The 17,241-nt window shown below is 40.0% G+C and overlaps 1 protein-coding gene across 1 annotated transcript in view; it reads right to left on the minus strand.

The window, feature by feature from the left end:
• Positions 1-17,241, minus strand: part of epha6 (eph receptor A6) — a 241,498-nt gene that overhangs the window by 71,498 nt on the left and 152,759 nt on the right. Inside the window, exon 5 of the mRNA XM_034110395.1 lies at positions 6,063-6,398. Coding sequence (XP_033966286.1) covers positions 6,063-6,398 — 336 coding nt within the window. The remainder of the gene's footprint in view (positions 1-6,062; positions 6,399-17,241) is intronic.

Consider the following 17,241-nt stretch of genomic DNA (forward strand, 5'->3'; position numbering starts at 1 on the left):
AATTTCCTCCCGTCGGATGTGATATAAAAACAAATCGATTATTTTTGTAGTTGTAAACTCAAGTGGATGAAACTACATTTATTAGTGCTTTCATGTCAATTCGGCGAACATATGATACATTAAATGATCGTGAGGATGATGATTAAAAATCGTTTGTTTGAGTCGGTCTGCATTTCCTGATGAGAAAACAAACCGATGCTTTTTGTAGTTGTAGTACACCAACAACGTGGATTAAACGTGTGTTTTTTTTTACCACAATGTTGGGGAAATTAATGGATAAAATGCACGGATTATTATTATTATTCCCACTCCGATCGGGACACTAGGTCCACCGTTTCCCCGCAGCGAGGCTCCCCCCGTTGACAGTTTACGTGGGCTGGGTGCAGTGGCGGACTGACCATCGGGACGAATCCCGATGGGCCGGTACCGAAGTGGGCCGGTCGGATAAGTAACTAGCACATCCCCCATAGGCGGCGCGTGAGGCTCAGGTTTGGGAAGGCTAAATAACTTATTTTACCTGACGCTGCCCGCCTCCGGCGTCTATAGAAAAGAGATCAACTCAGTGTGCGGAGTTTAAATCTCTCAAGTCATATTACAGGATAAAGAAAATACAGTTTAAACTGCCGTATGCAGAGAAGACGCCGACGTGTCGCACTTATCATTCATATTACATCATCAATCAGATCATCGATCATATAATATCATAATATATCATATATCTCCTGATCTGAGTCAGCTTCTCCAGCCTCATCTGGCCGTGCAACACTCACAGTGTCACAGACTGTATGCAGAAGTATTATTTTAAGCAACACATTATGTTGACGAAACACTCGAGACAAATGTAATTAAAGTCAGATCCACTCGTGTCTTAGACGTGAACGCGCTCTCAGCTGGAGAGAGAAACCCTGGCTTGATTTACCGAGTTGATAACCAGCGTCGTAGGACCGCTTAGCGAGATCTCGTTTGTTAGTTTGTTGTTGTTAGTTTGTTTGTTACTCAAACATATCCAGGGTCTGTTGAACTGGCTTCGTAGTACAGGGCACAGGCAGGTCCGCCTTAACCTGCCATCAGGCCCTGGGGCTGATAGTTTTTGTAGGCCCCCTATTTAAACAACAAATCAAAGTCATGTATAGCCTCGGCAGGCTCTGTGATCGCACTTCTCCACTCTGCTCTACGAGCGCCTGGTCCTCTCCTCCAGATGAGTGACGTATTGGGCCTCCCTCATGTATTTGTCCGGTTGCCGTTGGCTCCCCTCCACGTAGCAAGTCCTCATCGTCCTCTCCATCTCCTCCAACGGATAATGTCCCTCCTGTCTGTTTTTCCTCTCCCGCTACTCCATCGCTATCAGAACCAGACGGCCTACTTGGCTCCGAGGCCCCGCGGCCGCTCGGTACAGAACTCATCTGTCCTTCCTCCTCATCCTGGCCTACAGGTTTAAAATAACCTGTAGGCTTCGGCATTTTTTGTAATAGCTGCTTGTCTCGAAACTCCTTTTCCCTCAACAATTTCCTTTTCCGAGCGCCACTCTCAAACTTTTTCTTCTCAAACTTTTTCTCCTAAACAACCTTCATCTGTCACTCAATCACGCGCAATTTGAATACGTCACATGTGAAACATATTCTATTCAAGTTTAATATTCTGAAAGCCAAGACTTTGTTTATTTGAAAACAGATGAAAACAAACTGTAACGGACCCTGCCGTGTTATCTATGATTACTATACGCCTTACATTCATAATGTCAGCCGGAGGGAGGGGGAGTGAGTGGCGAGTGAGAGCTGTCATCTTCCCTTTACAAGCTTCAGAAATTTATTTATCGTGTGATTTTGGAAATAAAAGTTTCATATTCTGAAAGCCAAGACTTTGTTTATTTAAATGTTTTTTTAAATGTTTTTAATAAAAAAAAACTTTTTTAAAAAACTTTTTTATTGGCTCATGATAGGCCCCTGATCTCCGTAGGCCCCTGGGCTTCAGCCCAGGTCAGCCCGTGCATTAAGGTGGCCCTGGGCACAGGTGGCTAGCAGCGCTAAGGTCAAAGACACAGACATTATACATTATATTTGTATTTTACCAGGATGCAGTGACACAAATATTTACATATTTACATTTACTATCTACGGCACCCGCCGCCCCTGACATCCCCCACTCCCCCCGTTGACAATTTACTAGCGGTACCGAAGTGGGCCGGTCGAGAGTCCCGGGATGATTTTTAGTCCCATTCCACCACTGGCTACATGACCATATGATCGCCCATATTGACGTACCTCATTCCTAAACTTCTAACAGATACAACATAAACCGATCCCTCAGCCTCATATGAGCTCTCAGACACGTTCAACATTAACCTGTCATCGCTGTCTGAGCTTGCTGCTGTGTGCACCGTCGTGCGTTTACATCTGACTGTATATATATAAAGGTTTACATGCAGAAGCTGGGATCCTGGACGGTGCAGCTGGAGCGCTGTGCCCGCAATGACGTCACCCATCATTTGGCGGGACTTGAAGAATCCGCGAGAAGATCCAGAAAATTGTCAACATTGAAGGGCAGATTAATGGTTATCAAAGTACAAATATCCAAAATCAGTTCAGTAACGGTTTTCAAGGGGACAATATTTACTCAAATTGATGGGTTTGGATGATGGGGGAAAACCGTGTCACAGGCTCTTTAAGCTGTGAAGTTATAAGTCTGTAGGTTCACGGCAGTGCCACGTTTCTGGTGCCGACTACAATAACTTGAAATGCACTCTTAATTTCCACTGACTATTTTTGTCTTTCTCCAAATACGAGGATTTATTCCAGGCCATGACACCCCCCTGCTGTTAATCCTTATGATTCTTTGTAATTCCCCACACAAAGTGTCAGTGAATGTGAGTGTGTTATAGAGATGATGCATTGTGCACACATCATGTGCTTTACTGGATGAATCACAAAAATATTGAATAGCTTTTGCCTGACAAGAAATAATCACATGCCTTAACTTTTATATACCACTAATGTGTGTGTGTGTGTGTGTGTGTGTGTGTGTGTTTTGTCAAAGCGGCCCTATCATCTGCACAACAAATCATATACTAAGCGTACTGACACAAGACATTTACCATCTGCGTTTTGATGACTCATTCTAATTTATCTGTGGCCAGCGTACCTTATTACAGACGACTCTTGATATTCCTTCACAACAAAGAGACATTCACATGGACGACTTATTTTCTGCTGATGGCAACACTATGCTAATGGTATCAGAATTTTCGGTGCACATTTCTAAACTAGCCCATCAGAAGGGTTTTGGTGGAAGTGTCTAGGGAAGCATGTGTGCAAAAGTATTTGTATGTATGCATATCACTGGAGTCGCAGAAAAACAAATTACTGCAGTATGGACAATTTAATTTTTGGCCTGCATGGTTTCCTTTGAGTTGACCTAATGCAGGTTTCATATAGCTGCTTGTGTTAGGTATTTTTCTCAAACTATATGTGCCTGTCTGAAGTCTCTTACAGTGTCATGTTGTAGCTGCTGTTTAACAGTGGTTGCAGTACTTCAACATACATTTGATTTTTTCTTTAAAAAAAAAAAAATACAAATAAATAAACATTCATTATTGTGGTGAATAAATAATGAATCTCCAGGTTCCTCTAATACACACTGTGTTTCACAGTAATATGTGTACTGACTGCAACAAAAGCCCTGTACCACAGCTCCAACACAATCCGTTTTACAGTGTTAGCAGTCTTGACGATTACTGTATTAGTAATGACTGTAAGGATGTACTATGTACCATTTAAAACCCACTACATTTGTACAACTGTATACACATTTGTTGAAGTAATATTCATTTGTCTGGTTAATTTCTCAACAAATGGTGGCATTCTAACTATTAATTGTGAAGTGGCACTTTAGCTCTTCTATAGTAAGGGAGGTCAGACACACAGGAGTAAGCTGGTTTTAAATGTTATGTAAATAAATACATATGTTTTTGATTTAATCTGTGACTTCAGGAATTGTTAAACAAAAAGAAGTTGGACTGAAGATGACTCCTTATTTTACAATAATTCCACAAAGCAACTAATGATATATCTAAATCAGATGTATTCCTTGCAGAATTAACCATTTTAGATACATTTCCGACAAGTAATAAATGAGTTAACGGTTATATGGCTGCTGCAGGTTGTAAAACATACTGGTGTTATCCGTGAATATATGTACAGTTCCATGGGAAAAGTCACAATATGACAATATTATAACTGACAGTAGTAATTGGTACAGTGTGGGCTATTTGTGTGCATGAATCATCCTCCACCATTCTCAACAAAGACAGCCGGTCCTATATACATGTCAGTGATATTTCCTTTGAAATAACTAATTGAGGTGTGAAAATAGAAAGTAAGACTGCATGTGAAACTCAAAATACTTGTGTAAGTTGTATAATGAGAGAAGTGGAAATATGAATTGAAAAGAGATGACTGAAGTTATTAAGATTAAGATGGACTTTTATTAATCCCTCGTGGGGAAATTGTTTCTCTGCGTTTGACCCATCCTAGTGTTAGGAGCAGTGGGCTGCCATTTTGAACGGCGCCCGGGGAGTTTATGGAGTTTATCAAGTGCCTATAATTAAATACAAATTACACCTTTAATTGGTATTATCCACAAATACAGTGGTTTCTTAACAATATAACATTGAAATGTGTGTTTTGGCATAAGGAGGAATACTTTTTCAACTTTTACTCATGACTGGAGAACTCCCAGTGCAGTTATAGCCTACATATAACCAATCAATAGCGTTTTCGAATAGCACATGAAAACACTTATTTCAAGGTGATAGTAGTAACATACTTCATCAGGCTGCTTATCACTGACGGATGGCCAGGAATCTACCTCTTCCCATGAGCATTTTAAACAGCTGCAGCTGGGTATATTAGTGATCAAATGGGTCGTGTGTACAGCTCGGGGACCTGCCCAGCCTATGTGCTAAACTGGGCACCCTAATGATATAAAAAGGCTGCATGTAACATTGAGTTACCTGTAAAGGCTAGAGCTGTCCCCTGTGACATGGAATAATGCATTTAATGTGTTTTGGCTGTATGAGAAAATGTATTGCTCCCTGACTCCCACAGCAGCACAAGGATAAAGGGAAGGAGAGGAAAAATTAAGGAGAGCACAAAGAAAAGAAAAAACAAACATTGAAAACACGAGAGAGAGAGAGAGAGAGCGAGAGAGAGAGGGAGGGAAAGAGGGAGGATGGCAGAAACCCAATTGAAAAAACATGGAGAGAGAATAGTCAAGGGAGGACGGGAGGGAGGAGGGAGAAAACAGAAAACACTGTGTTTGCAAATCACAAATTAAAAGCATAAGTGTTCCTGTACAAACCATGGCCCCAGAGGAAATATAGGCCTTTCAGCATAGCATTTTTTATTTGGAGTAGGCAGGTAGAGACAACCTCTTCTTGGCCTATACTGTCATCATTTAGAGCAGCAGTTAAGGATGCAAAACTAAAAATACTACAGCAAAATTACTTGTAAGATCATTTTCTATTTAACTATTTTTTGTATTTCTCTATCTACATCAAAGGTGCAAACCACAACAGTAAAGATGTTGCTATGAACAAAGAATAATAAAAAAAAAAAAAAAAAAAAACCGCATAGCAAAAGTTCTACAATGTTGTAACCAGTTACTTCAACAATAGTTAATATTACAGCTGTTTATCATGAACATGGATTCAAATGAGCAGGTATGCTTGCTCGATCACAGTGGTGTTAATTTGTTTTAATAATAAATAACCCCTGTACTGGTATAACTGCTTCAGGAAGAAATGTGGGAGATTCATTAATAGTCAGACTCTTGATGAATCTGATTGATGTATCATTGAACAAATAGGCTGACCTATGCTTACACCAAACATGAATATATTGCAGCAGTACCTACAACACTAACTAATTAGTTGAAATAATCCTACCTTTCATTAAATGGTTTAAATTAACTTTTCGAAGATCACAGTGTTGCAGTCAAAGTGATATACCACATATAATTAACTCATGTAAATTGACGTTGTACATCAAGTACAATTCAACACTCACCACCCTGATCTGTGCTGACTGTGACGATGGCGACTGGGTGAGGGAAGGAGCTCATCTCTGACACACCGTTGAGGGACTCGATCTCAAAGGTGTAATTGGCGTGTGCTGAGAAGTCCATGACAGTGACCGTGGCATTGGTCAGACCTAACCGACGTGGTAGGTAGCGAAGCTCCTCTTCACAGAACTGGCACTGATCTGGCTCGGGGCCACAGCGTTTGCACTGGACGTTGTAGGTGAGATCCCGGCGACCCCCGGTGTCGCTGGGGGGGGACCACTCCAGTATCAGAGAGGTGTCGTTGAGGTTAAACAGCAGGTTGCGGGGAGAAGATGGAGGGCCTATTAGAAGTAGGAAAAAGGAATGAAAAGCTAAAACAGTCAAAAGGTACTTTCACCTGTGGGATTTAAGCAGTACAGCATTTTATGGCTTCTAAGCCCACTGGAAATGAAACAATGTATTTTATTCTTTTGAAAAGATCAATATAAAAGCCTAGCAGCTGAATTTAGACCCAAGTGAGGCTTCACATGATGTTAAATACGGATTTTATTCTGACCATCTATCCACTTGCTCTTTTCTGTAGTATTACACATCCTGCCACTTTTCAATTACCATCGTTACGTACAGGATGTCCAGGACTGGGAGTTTAAATTGACCGACAGCATTTAAAATCCACAGAATCCTGTTTGGTCTCCTATCTTAATATAGGCCCATGCTTTTTTTACAAGTGTTTCATATGGATGGAGTTTTCTTATCGGCAAGCATTTTTTCTTTGCTTATCTCTTTAAAAACTGACAGACATCACCTTATTGAACTGCAGACAATCACTGTTTTTTTACTATCTGCAAAAGTTTGCAAATGTCAGTGTGTAGTGTGGAGGCTCAGGACAAGGAAAACAAAAGAGAGGAACACATGCCAGACAAACAAAACAACTGGAATCCACTGTTTGCCTCGTTGTCATGGATTTTTAGGACACTCCACTTTCATCAAAGCAGTTTTAACATTAACCAAGTTACCCATATTATCATGCAGGAGAGATCACACTCCACATGCACTAAGAAAAGCACAGGACCCAAAGTTGACCCCTGAGGAACACCTAATCTAAGACTGAATTCTAAATCCTATTAACAAAGTCTGGTAATGTATACACAATTCACACAGGTACATTGTAGCATACACTTGATAATAATAATGCCCTACCAAAAAACTCCTATATAAATTCCTCTGGAGCTAAGTAAACATTCATACAGTGTAGGTATTTCACCTTGCTTACTGTACGTTTCACTTTGTTGAGCTATTTTTGTGCTCTCTGAATGTGCGTGTGTGTGTGTGTGTGTGTGTGTGTGTGTGTGTGTCAGGGTAAGTATTGTGCTGTAGCAGGCAGCCAGCTGTCAACAGGGTGGAGTTAAAAGGCCTGAGGGATTTGAACACTCCCATCCTGCCAAACTCACTGTCTGCCTAGACAATGGGATGCTACCTTCACCTTCCCTTCATTCCTCTACCTCCCTACCTTTGCTAAAAATCTCAGCAGACAGGAAAGCTCCTCCTACCCCTCCTCTACTTCTGTCAGCGATTGTACAATCTCTCTCTCTTTATCTCTTTCGGCGTCTATCGGCATCTCACCTCCTCTATTCTCTCCATCGAGGAGAATCCACGCCTCCTGCAAAGCAACCCCACTGCCATCAATCAGCTCCCATTCTCCTCTAGGGGGAGATTGGTATCAGCACCCTCCTTCCTTTCTCTCTTCACTGTGTACTCCATCCAGCCGCCTTTACACTTTCTCTTCACCTTTATCTCTCCTCCTGTGACATCTTCTCTTTCTTGCTCTCTACCTTTGTTAACATACCAGTTTTATGTGCTAGCATACAAGCTCTTGATTAAATTCCATTATGTGAGTAAACACAGAACTCACAGCTTGTTAGGATAGATGTATTAGTCTACACCTCTGTTTGCCGGGTTGTCATACTCCCACAAGCCTTTAGTTATACACAGTGCTTGTACCGGAGAAAAAGCAGCCTTAGAGATTTAAGATTTTGTTTACCCTGGAAGATTTAGTTCAACAACTACCAACAACTGTTGAAGAACCCTTGAACTGACACCTAACACAAGGTGTGCTTTATGTGTTGAGCCTGGTAACTTGAACTCCATAATTCAATGCTCACAAGTAGATAAATGATTAAACCCATTTTTAAAGAAGGGATTTAGGCTGGTGTTTTACACTTTTTATATAATGTAGATGCTATGAACCATGGCTATTAATCTAATTTCCTCATACTAAATGATATTTTGCCATTCTGTATTTCAACCTGACAGATCAGTAATAATAATACAAGTTATTTTCAGCACTATTGAATATAATATCTTTCCAACAATATGAGACTGCTGTTGCACTGAAAAGGCCTGCAGGTATTAAATGCATAGATTGCTATGAGCAGAAGCAGGATGTTTCATCATCTGAGTCTAAATTTAGAGATGAAAATATTGCATGAGGAGTCAGCCACTCTGAAGATTGTCTCTGCAATCAGTGCATCTCGCAGGGAACTGTAAACCCACAGCTTCTCCACAATAACTTGGCTTTGTGCTTCCATAAAAGACAAATACACTCTTTCACCCAGTGGAGCTCTCAGACGTGGCCCCCGTCTATCTCATTGACAGCTAAATGGCTTTTTAATTAAAGGAGAATTAGTCCGGTTAAACTCTAATTTAATGCAAATATGAAGTCGTAATGACAGTCGGTGAATCATCAATGAAGACGAGGCAGCTGAACAAAAGCCATGTAATTCATCCAGAGACTCACTAATGCAGTTTCATACCAGATAAGTCTTGCAGACGAGACTGGATTTACGGCCACAGCTAATACTGAGAAACCACTGGAGTAATCCACCAACTCCAGAGACAAAGCAATCATTTACCCAGTATGTTCGGCCTACACAAGTATAGAGATCTTTAATGTGAGGCTCAAAGCTCCCCCATGACATAGCTCGCATCATAATAGATGACTAAAAGCCAGGGAATCTATGTGTCTAATGAGTAATATGTCATAAGTAATCATTAAGCCCCTGTTTGCTGGTATACTCACGTGTACAAGCCATGGATGGAGGATCTCTCTCCGCCCTGAAGAAGCCCGTCTCACAGCGGCAGATAGCAGCCCCTTCTCCATAGCTGAAACAATGCGGAGGGCACTTTGAACAGTTGGTGTTTCCAGCATATGCCTTGAAGAAGCCTGGTTGGCATGCTGGGGGTGAGAGGAAGACAATATGAGAAAAATGTATTGTAAATTCACACAGACACTTGACAGGAGGGTAAGGGAAGGGTGGCGGCCATAACAGGACACAGGCAAGAATACCCATGTACACATCACATCCTCATAATGTTTAAAACATATATTATTTCTTTAAAGTATACATTAAAAACCAAAAGGTATTGGAAAAGCTGGGTGTTGATTATCATCACAACTCAAGCATTACAAATCTGCCCCTTCCTTCAGACTTCCTTACAGAGCCCCTCCTCCAACACACGAATGCGCACATGACCAATGAGGGCACAAGATAAGTTTGTGCACGAGATGTTATCTGCCGCGGGCCGAGCAGATCTGTAATTGGTCTAGCTTTTTACAGCGCCACGGCTTCCACACATGAAATATTTGTATATATTTATTGTCAAAGCATTTAATGTATTCATTGCTATCGGGATGTTAAGAGCATTCCATGGATTATAACAAAAAGTGTTTCTGAAGTTAATTACCTCCTACCTTTAACAGTGATTGTTTTTTAAAATCAGAAATTCATAATTCAGAGCATTAAGGACTTACAGATTCATGAAAATCAGGTTTTCTTTTTAAATATGGAAATGTATGCAGAAAGTTCACTTAAATATAATGAGACCATCTGCTCTGGTTTTTGGAACTTTTACACTAAGTATTAACAATTATGATTCATATTCAAATGGTCAAACAGTTGACCTCTGCAGACACTCAGACACCAATATTCATAACTTTTAAACTTTTTTTGTTACTTCGGAATCAGAAACATATGCAATGCAAAACATTTTTAACACATATTTTTCAACTTACACGCTAAAAAAAGTTGAATCCTGACATTTCACACAGTTTCAAGGCCTGATTACTACTACCTTCTAATTAGTAAGTCTCAATGAATAATTGACGCTGAATTATTCAATGTGATTTTGGAAAGGCATTTTTAAAGAACACATCCTAAATCACACTGTGTATACTTAGTGTATAGACTCTAGAGACTAAACACCTAGACTCTAGAGTGTTTTATTTTAAATCAAAAACTCATGTTAAGAAAGTTTGAGCCACTGTTCAGCCCAACTTGCTCTAATGTTCACTGATATTGTCAAAATACTTCAGGACAATTTTCACTGTGCCAAAATAAAACAAGATCTCCCACCTAATGACTTCAGACCAATTGCCCTTATATCTCATAATGAAGGTGTTTGAGTGTCTTTCTATTTGAAATCGAGCACCAGCCCTCTGATGGATATGTTTGTTTGCTTACAGAGCAAATAGGTCTGTTGAGGATGCTGTCAACATGGCAACCTCCACACTTAAAGTCAACCTTAGCCCGCCTCCTGTTCATTGACTTCAGCTTGGCCTTCAATACGATAAACCCAGCCAATCTGTCCAATAAACTGTTGAACACAAATATTGACTTCCTTCACATGTCACTGGATCAAGAGCTACTTGTAAAAAAAGGCAACATGAGGTTGATGATGAAAACTGTAGCCCTTCACCCTGGACATTCTCCCTAGAGACAAACCACTTCACATCCCACCACAGCTCAGTCACCATTGTTTAATATGCACCACCATACGTCCATGTTTCATTACCAACAACAACGAAGACCGGTCCTGTGAGCAGACAGCACAATCAGGCTCTTGGTGCCTCGATAAAAACTACACACAAGACATCTAAAACACAAAAATGTATTACAGATTTGGGCACAGCTGCCTCCCAAAAAACCCAATATATGTCTCAGGACTGGAGCAACCACACACAGCAGTGACTCAAATTACTTGGCACACACGTCAGGAACTCACTCGAACACCTGTGTCACATGAGTGTGTCAGCGCATACACAAACATATAATAAGGACAAATGAACCTTAATTGATATGCGGCTGCCTTGTGCACCTTATTCTGCAGCAGAATCTTTGCAAAAATAGAAAGATAGACAATGTTATGCTAAAATAAACTCACATTTGAGCACTGTGACACAATATATCAGTCAAGTGTTAAAGCTGAATAAATAAAACATTGCAATACTACTTAACGTGAATACATATACTTACATAAATAGGAGGGAAGGTACAGTCACCATTATTTCTACATCTCAGACGTCAGGAGCATAAGATTAAATTGCAATTTTTTTCAATCATTTTTGGAGAGAATATGTTTAAAGCTTAAATTCCCAGAAGTCTTTTCAAACAGAGAAGGGTTTTAATACCCTGGTTTGGTGCATCCAAAATGAGTCTCATCCAGCCCTAGCTGCTGAACTTATTCCTGAAGCCTTGTGTAAGAAAGTGTGTAATGAAGAATTCTTTGTTGCTAACACATTCACACACAACACATGTATTACTATCAAACACAAGCTTTTTTGTAATAAAAATTAAAGAATGAATAGGAAAAGTTGGATTTTGTATCGCCATTGCATGAAAAAAATAAATCGGGTCTCCTTTTCTAGACTAATTGAAATAAGGAGAAGAAGCAAGGGAACTCCTTTTGTAAAACAAACATGTTAATTGAAGTAAGTGACTGCACCAGTGTGTGTTGATAAAACAGAAGGCATACAAGCAGTTTCTCTTCTTAAGAAAATTAACTGAAAAGCTTGCTACACAAGTTAGACACATTAGAGATGGCTTTTAATTGCATTTTTCTGAACCTCAAAATTACTTCCACGTCACAGAGGCATGTAAAAGTCTCCTGCCTGGTGAGATTTCCATTGCTGCCGGTTGACACACCAAGCCCATCGATTTAACAAGGTAACACAAGCTGAGCAATTTGAAAGGGATTCAACCTTAAAGCACCAAGTGCCTTTGTGTGTCTCCATGGCTGCCTGTGATAAATGGAGCTGTGGGGAGTACAAGGAAGCGTTTGAAACCACAACTTCTCTGATCAGATGGGAACAATTAGGACAGAGGAATGGAGGTTAACACAACCAGGTTTGGTGCAGACTTTTTTCATATTTAGTTTTATCCGTAAAAAGAATGTTTAGTCATTTACACGTGTATGGATTACATTTATTGGAAATGGCCAGTGTGAAGTCAACTTGAAAAATCCTCACAGGAGATCAAGGGGTTTAAAAAGTCGGGCTGATTGACAGAGTGGGCAGCTGTCTGAAATCAGTCTCTAATTGCTAATCAGCGTCGCTGCACCTTTAAAAGCAACGCACCTGAAAGAAGGGCAGTAATCCAAGCTGGAAAGGGACACACTAAAGAGCGTGAGTCCAGCAGCAGCAACGAACCAGCAGAATAAACGTCGAAGAAGCAGACACTGGTGCAGCCATACAAAGCTGGAGAAGCGGCCGTGAGACGAAACTGTGTGTTTAGTCAAGTCATACAACTTACCGTTCGTGGCGCACGTTAGAACGTGCGCTCTAGTTCAGTGTCATTTGTTTGTTTGATGTCCTCAAGCTAAAGCAACATGATTGTTGATTTAAAAACGAGTGTGTTTTGTTTATTGAGATATGTAGATTGGTAAAAACGGTTTGCATGCTGCTAAGAATTCAGTCTATATTTGCATTTTTAATGAGACTGCATAAGTTTAAAACATAATTTATAAAAATACATTTAGAAAGTAAGAACAATATTCACAAGTGTTAAAAAACTATATGTAAAGCATGTATTTTTTCATTGATTATTTGATGTGCATTGTATTTATAGTAATTAATTTTTATTTTTCATTTAAGGTTTTTTACCTTACAGCTTACAACTTACAACATAAGCTGTACTGCAACAACAAATACGAAAGTAAAGAAGAACTCAAAAGAAACAAAGTTGTGGTCATTGTACGAGTGAAAACCAGTGAAAACCTCCTATGGACTGTACCATCCCTTTCAAGCGGGGACAACTGCAAATATACCCAAGGGCTTGACAGCCAGCCCTATATCAGACTCTGTACAAGACTATTTGTCTTTTTAAAATCCTTGTTAGCCTCTAATGCAATTGAAATGAGAGTAAGAATAAAAGTAGTAGACATGTTAAAAAGGTGGATCGTTGATTCAATTCCAGTTCCAACATTTTGTCATTGATATTTCCCTTCAAAATCTTTACATGCACGCACCATGTGCATCAGTATTATAAGTGGCCTCCCCTATGGCGTACCAAGGCTGCCTCTGTCATTAACCTCTGATACCAGCTTGTCCTTGAGTAAAAAAAACGTCATTCAACACCCCCACCCCACAAGACCCAGTTTTAGACTCTGTCAACCTAATGATGCCTCTGCCCGACCTTCACTGAACTGAGGGGATGTTCTTCTCCGCACCTCGCTGCAATCTGTCGGGCCAGACTCTGTTCCAAGGCCACAGTGGAGCTGTACAATGGCTGACCATGCATCACCCCAAGATGGACACACACATGGTGGCAAGGAGGTTAGCGACACACAAACACAAACCGCTACACATGGCTTCAGCAGTGACAGAAAGAACGTTGAACTAGACGGATTGTCAAACGTAAATGAAGTCTGGAGATTTTACCTCCTGTGCGACAAAATGAGCTCTGAGTATAACAATCGGAACAATAAACCTTGTTTTTTCCCTTGAGAAGACGTCCAATCCATACAGATGAAAAATACTCAGTATTGGATAGTTTGCATGTTGGCTGCTGATGGACTGGTGACAGTGAGTAGGGACCCAAAACAAAAAGGCAGAGTGGAAGGAGGCAGCAGGGCAAAACTGAAAGGATGTCTTGTGTGTTGCTAAAATGAATCTCTTTTGTAACAATTTTATCAGAATCACATTTAATGAAATAAATAGAGGTAGGGAACCATATCTGTGAAGCCCATATCAAAAGTGAACACACTGACATTGCACATTCATAAAGTTCTAAACCTTGATGATGCTCAACATCTTATATTATTGAATTAGATTTGTTTATTAACCAAACTATGGTTGAGCTTATTTAAAGACATTCTGGTTAAACAGTGTCATTGCAAATATGAAAAGAGAGATCGTGTCTGCATCAGCTATACTAAGGCTTTTCACATTGAGAGAATATGTATTGTACTGAATGGTGATCCTTACATCAAAGACTATGAGAAATATTCAAAGTGAAGTGAAGGTTACCCAGAAGAATCAGCAAACATCACAAAGAATAATTTATAATAAGCGACATTATGAAATGTAAGCTTTTATCAGTCACTGAATTCAAAACTTTTAAATTTGATTACATGGCTATCTATGTTCATAAGAAATAGTCTAATTTGATGTATTTTATAAAGTGCACTGTATATAAAACCTTCGTTAAGGCTTTAATAAATTACTAAAATGTGTTGTGCATATGTACTACACGTACATTACGCATTACATATTGCAATGCAGTATCCATCATAGATGTGTCTTATAGAAAGTGCTATAGAAGACAAAACAAAATCTTGTTTAAAGTATGTTGTGTAGATTTCCTTTAAATAAGACTTGGAAATGGGAGAGTTTGAGGATGTATACTTCAGTATATACTGAACACACTTCTAAGGCAAGTATCAGAGGGTGAGAGAATACTAACCTGACCCAGTGGCCGTTGGGGCTCTGATCTGACTCTCAGTATTCAGCCCAAGGTTAATGAGATCTGGAAGTCATCCAGAACATCTACATCTCAGAGCAGGCCCTGAGACCCAGAGGCGGCAGGCTGGTTTGTGAGGCCCGCCGCTTCCTACACACTAGAATTTAACAACACCAGAGCAGCTGGAAGGCAGATCATGTAGAGGAAATACCTGTCCTCGTCTCCCTCCACCTGTCTAACTGTCTCTGTACTGTCTACATTGTACTGTACTGACCATCTGCTGAAACTCATACTTTACAACATCAGGAGGATGCGTCCCCTCCTGACCCAGAAAGCGACGCAGGTTCTGGTCCAGGCTCTCGTCATCTCACGCCTAGACTACTGCAACTCCCTCCTGGCTGGTCTACCTGCATGTGCCATCCGACCTCTGCAGCTCACCCAGAATGCAGCGGCTCGCCTGGTCTTCAACCTTCCTAAATTCTCCCACACCACGCCGCTCCTCCGCTCCCTCCACTGGCTTCCAGTAATTGCTAGAATCCACTTCAAGACACTACTTGCGTACCATGCTGTGAATGGTTCTAGCCCTTCCTACATCCAGGACATGGTTAAATCGTACACCCCAGCGCGTGCACTACGCTCTGCATCAGCCAAACGACTCGCTGCACCCTCGCTGCGAGGGGGACCCAAGTTCTCATCAGCAAAAACACGTGGGTTTGCTATCCTGGCTCCAAAATGGTGGAATGAGCTCCCCATTGAAATCAGGACAGCAGAAAGCCTACACATCTTCCGGCGCAGACTGAAAACGCATCTCTTTTGACTCCACTTCGAGCGATAAAATGAAAAAAATAATAAAAATAAATAAAAAATAAACAAAAAATAAAAAGCACTTAGATACTAACAAAGCACTGGCTTATCTATAGCCAGTTGAGTAGCACTTGAAATACTTGGCTCTATGAAACCTGATGTACTTATATGATTCTGTTTTCTTCAAGGTTGTGTCTTCCTGGTCGAATGTACTTATTGTAAGTCGCTTTGGATAAAAGCGTCAGCTAAATGCAATGTAATGTTGTAATTGTATTGTTTCTTTCTGATATTTGAACAGAGATAGCTTGTGGGTTAACCAATCGAGAAACTCTATAAAAAACATGTGTCAAACTGCGTGAAAACAGGGGTGAAACCAATTTGTTCAACTTCATTGGAAAACTGATGGAACAATACTATAAGAATTATGTCTATAGCACCCAAAATGATTTGTGTCCAAATGCCAACATTCAAAGCCAGTGTTCCCTATACTGAGGCAGAATCAACTGATGTAGAAGTTTGAATGGTGTATAATAATACACATACTAATACATTATTCTCACAAGTGCTCAAAGACGCTGGTAAAATAAAATCCCTGGTCCAGATATGTGTTGCATTTCATTACCCTACTAAAGCTATCTTCCTAAAAATTCCTAAAATGTCTAAAAAATTATATACATGCTTTAATCTTAATTATTGTGAATTGTTTGAATATTTGAGGCTCTAATAACCCTAAATTATTGCAGTTAGTTTTGTGTCCCATATCCATATGTATATTTGGGTTGTAAAAAAAGACATTGAATACAATAGTATAACATTTTATCAGTGGCAATAATTCCAAGGCAACATGTTCTGTATGAAAGCGCATTATTGTTTAAGTGTTGTGTGTGTGTTGTGTTGGCCATCACTGTCTCTTTGCCATGCATAGCCGATGAAGGTGGGTTCCTCTCAGGTGGTCAGCGAAGAAGAACAATTCCAAGAGGAGCACAATTCTGCAGCATTTACTTGCAGGACCACATCAACAAATGTTGCAGAATAGTTCAGCTCTTGAAATCAAAGGCAGCGGTGAGGAGGCGAAGCAAAGGATGAGAGATCATTGCAGAGATGGTGGCGTTATAGGCGAGATGCAGCCTGGAACTTATTGCATATGAAAAACAAAAAGCAAGCCTATTCTCAGTTTCAGCAGAACAAACATTACCCTCCTCAGTTTATAACAGCTATGAAACAATACAAATAAAAGCCTTATTGCTTTTCACTGTGATGACACAGTACACATCTTGTCTACACATATCTTGTATATTCAGAGTGCCTCGTCCTTATCTTCCTCCATACATAACGATATTCCTCATACTTCACAAGGGGAACCTTATTTTCCTTGCTCATGGGACATCAGATTGGCTTCCAAATAAAATAAAAAGCCTAGCAATACGAGTGAGATATGATACAGTACCATGATACAAATCAGAAAACCAGTATTAGGTTCTCTCATATATGTGGGTGTAATATCACTATCTCAACACCCCCACCCATTCACTGCCAAATTGAAGAAAATAAAACATAAATAAAGGCACAGAAATTGATTTTTTTAAGTATTTAAAATACTTTATGATGGTTTGTAATGTTTATTTGTAGAAAAATACTCATCCAA

The sequence above is a fragment of the Pseudochaenichthys georgianus genome, chromosome 21, assembly GCF_902827115.2.
Source record: "Pseudochaenichthys georgianus chromosome 21, fPseGeo1.2, whole genome shotgun sequence".
Lineage (NCBI taxonomy): Eukaryota > Metazoa > Chordata > Actinopteri > Perciformes > Channichthyidae > Pseudochaenichthys > Pseudochaenichthys georgianus.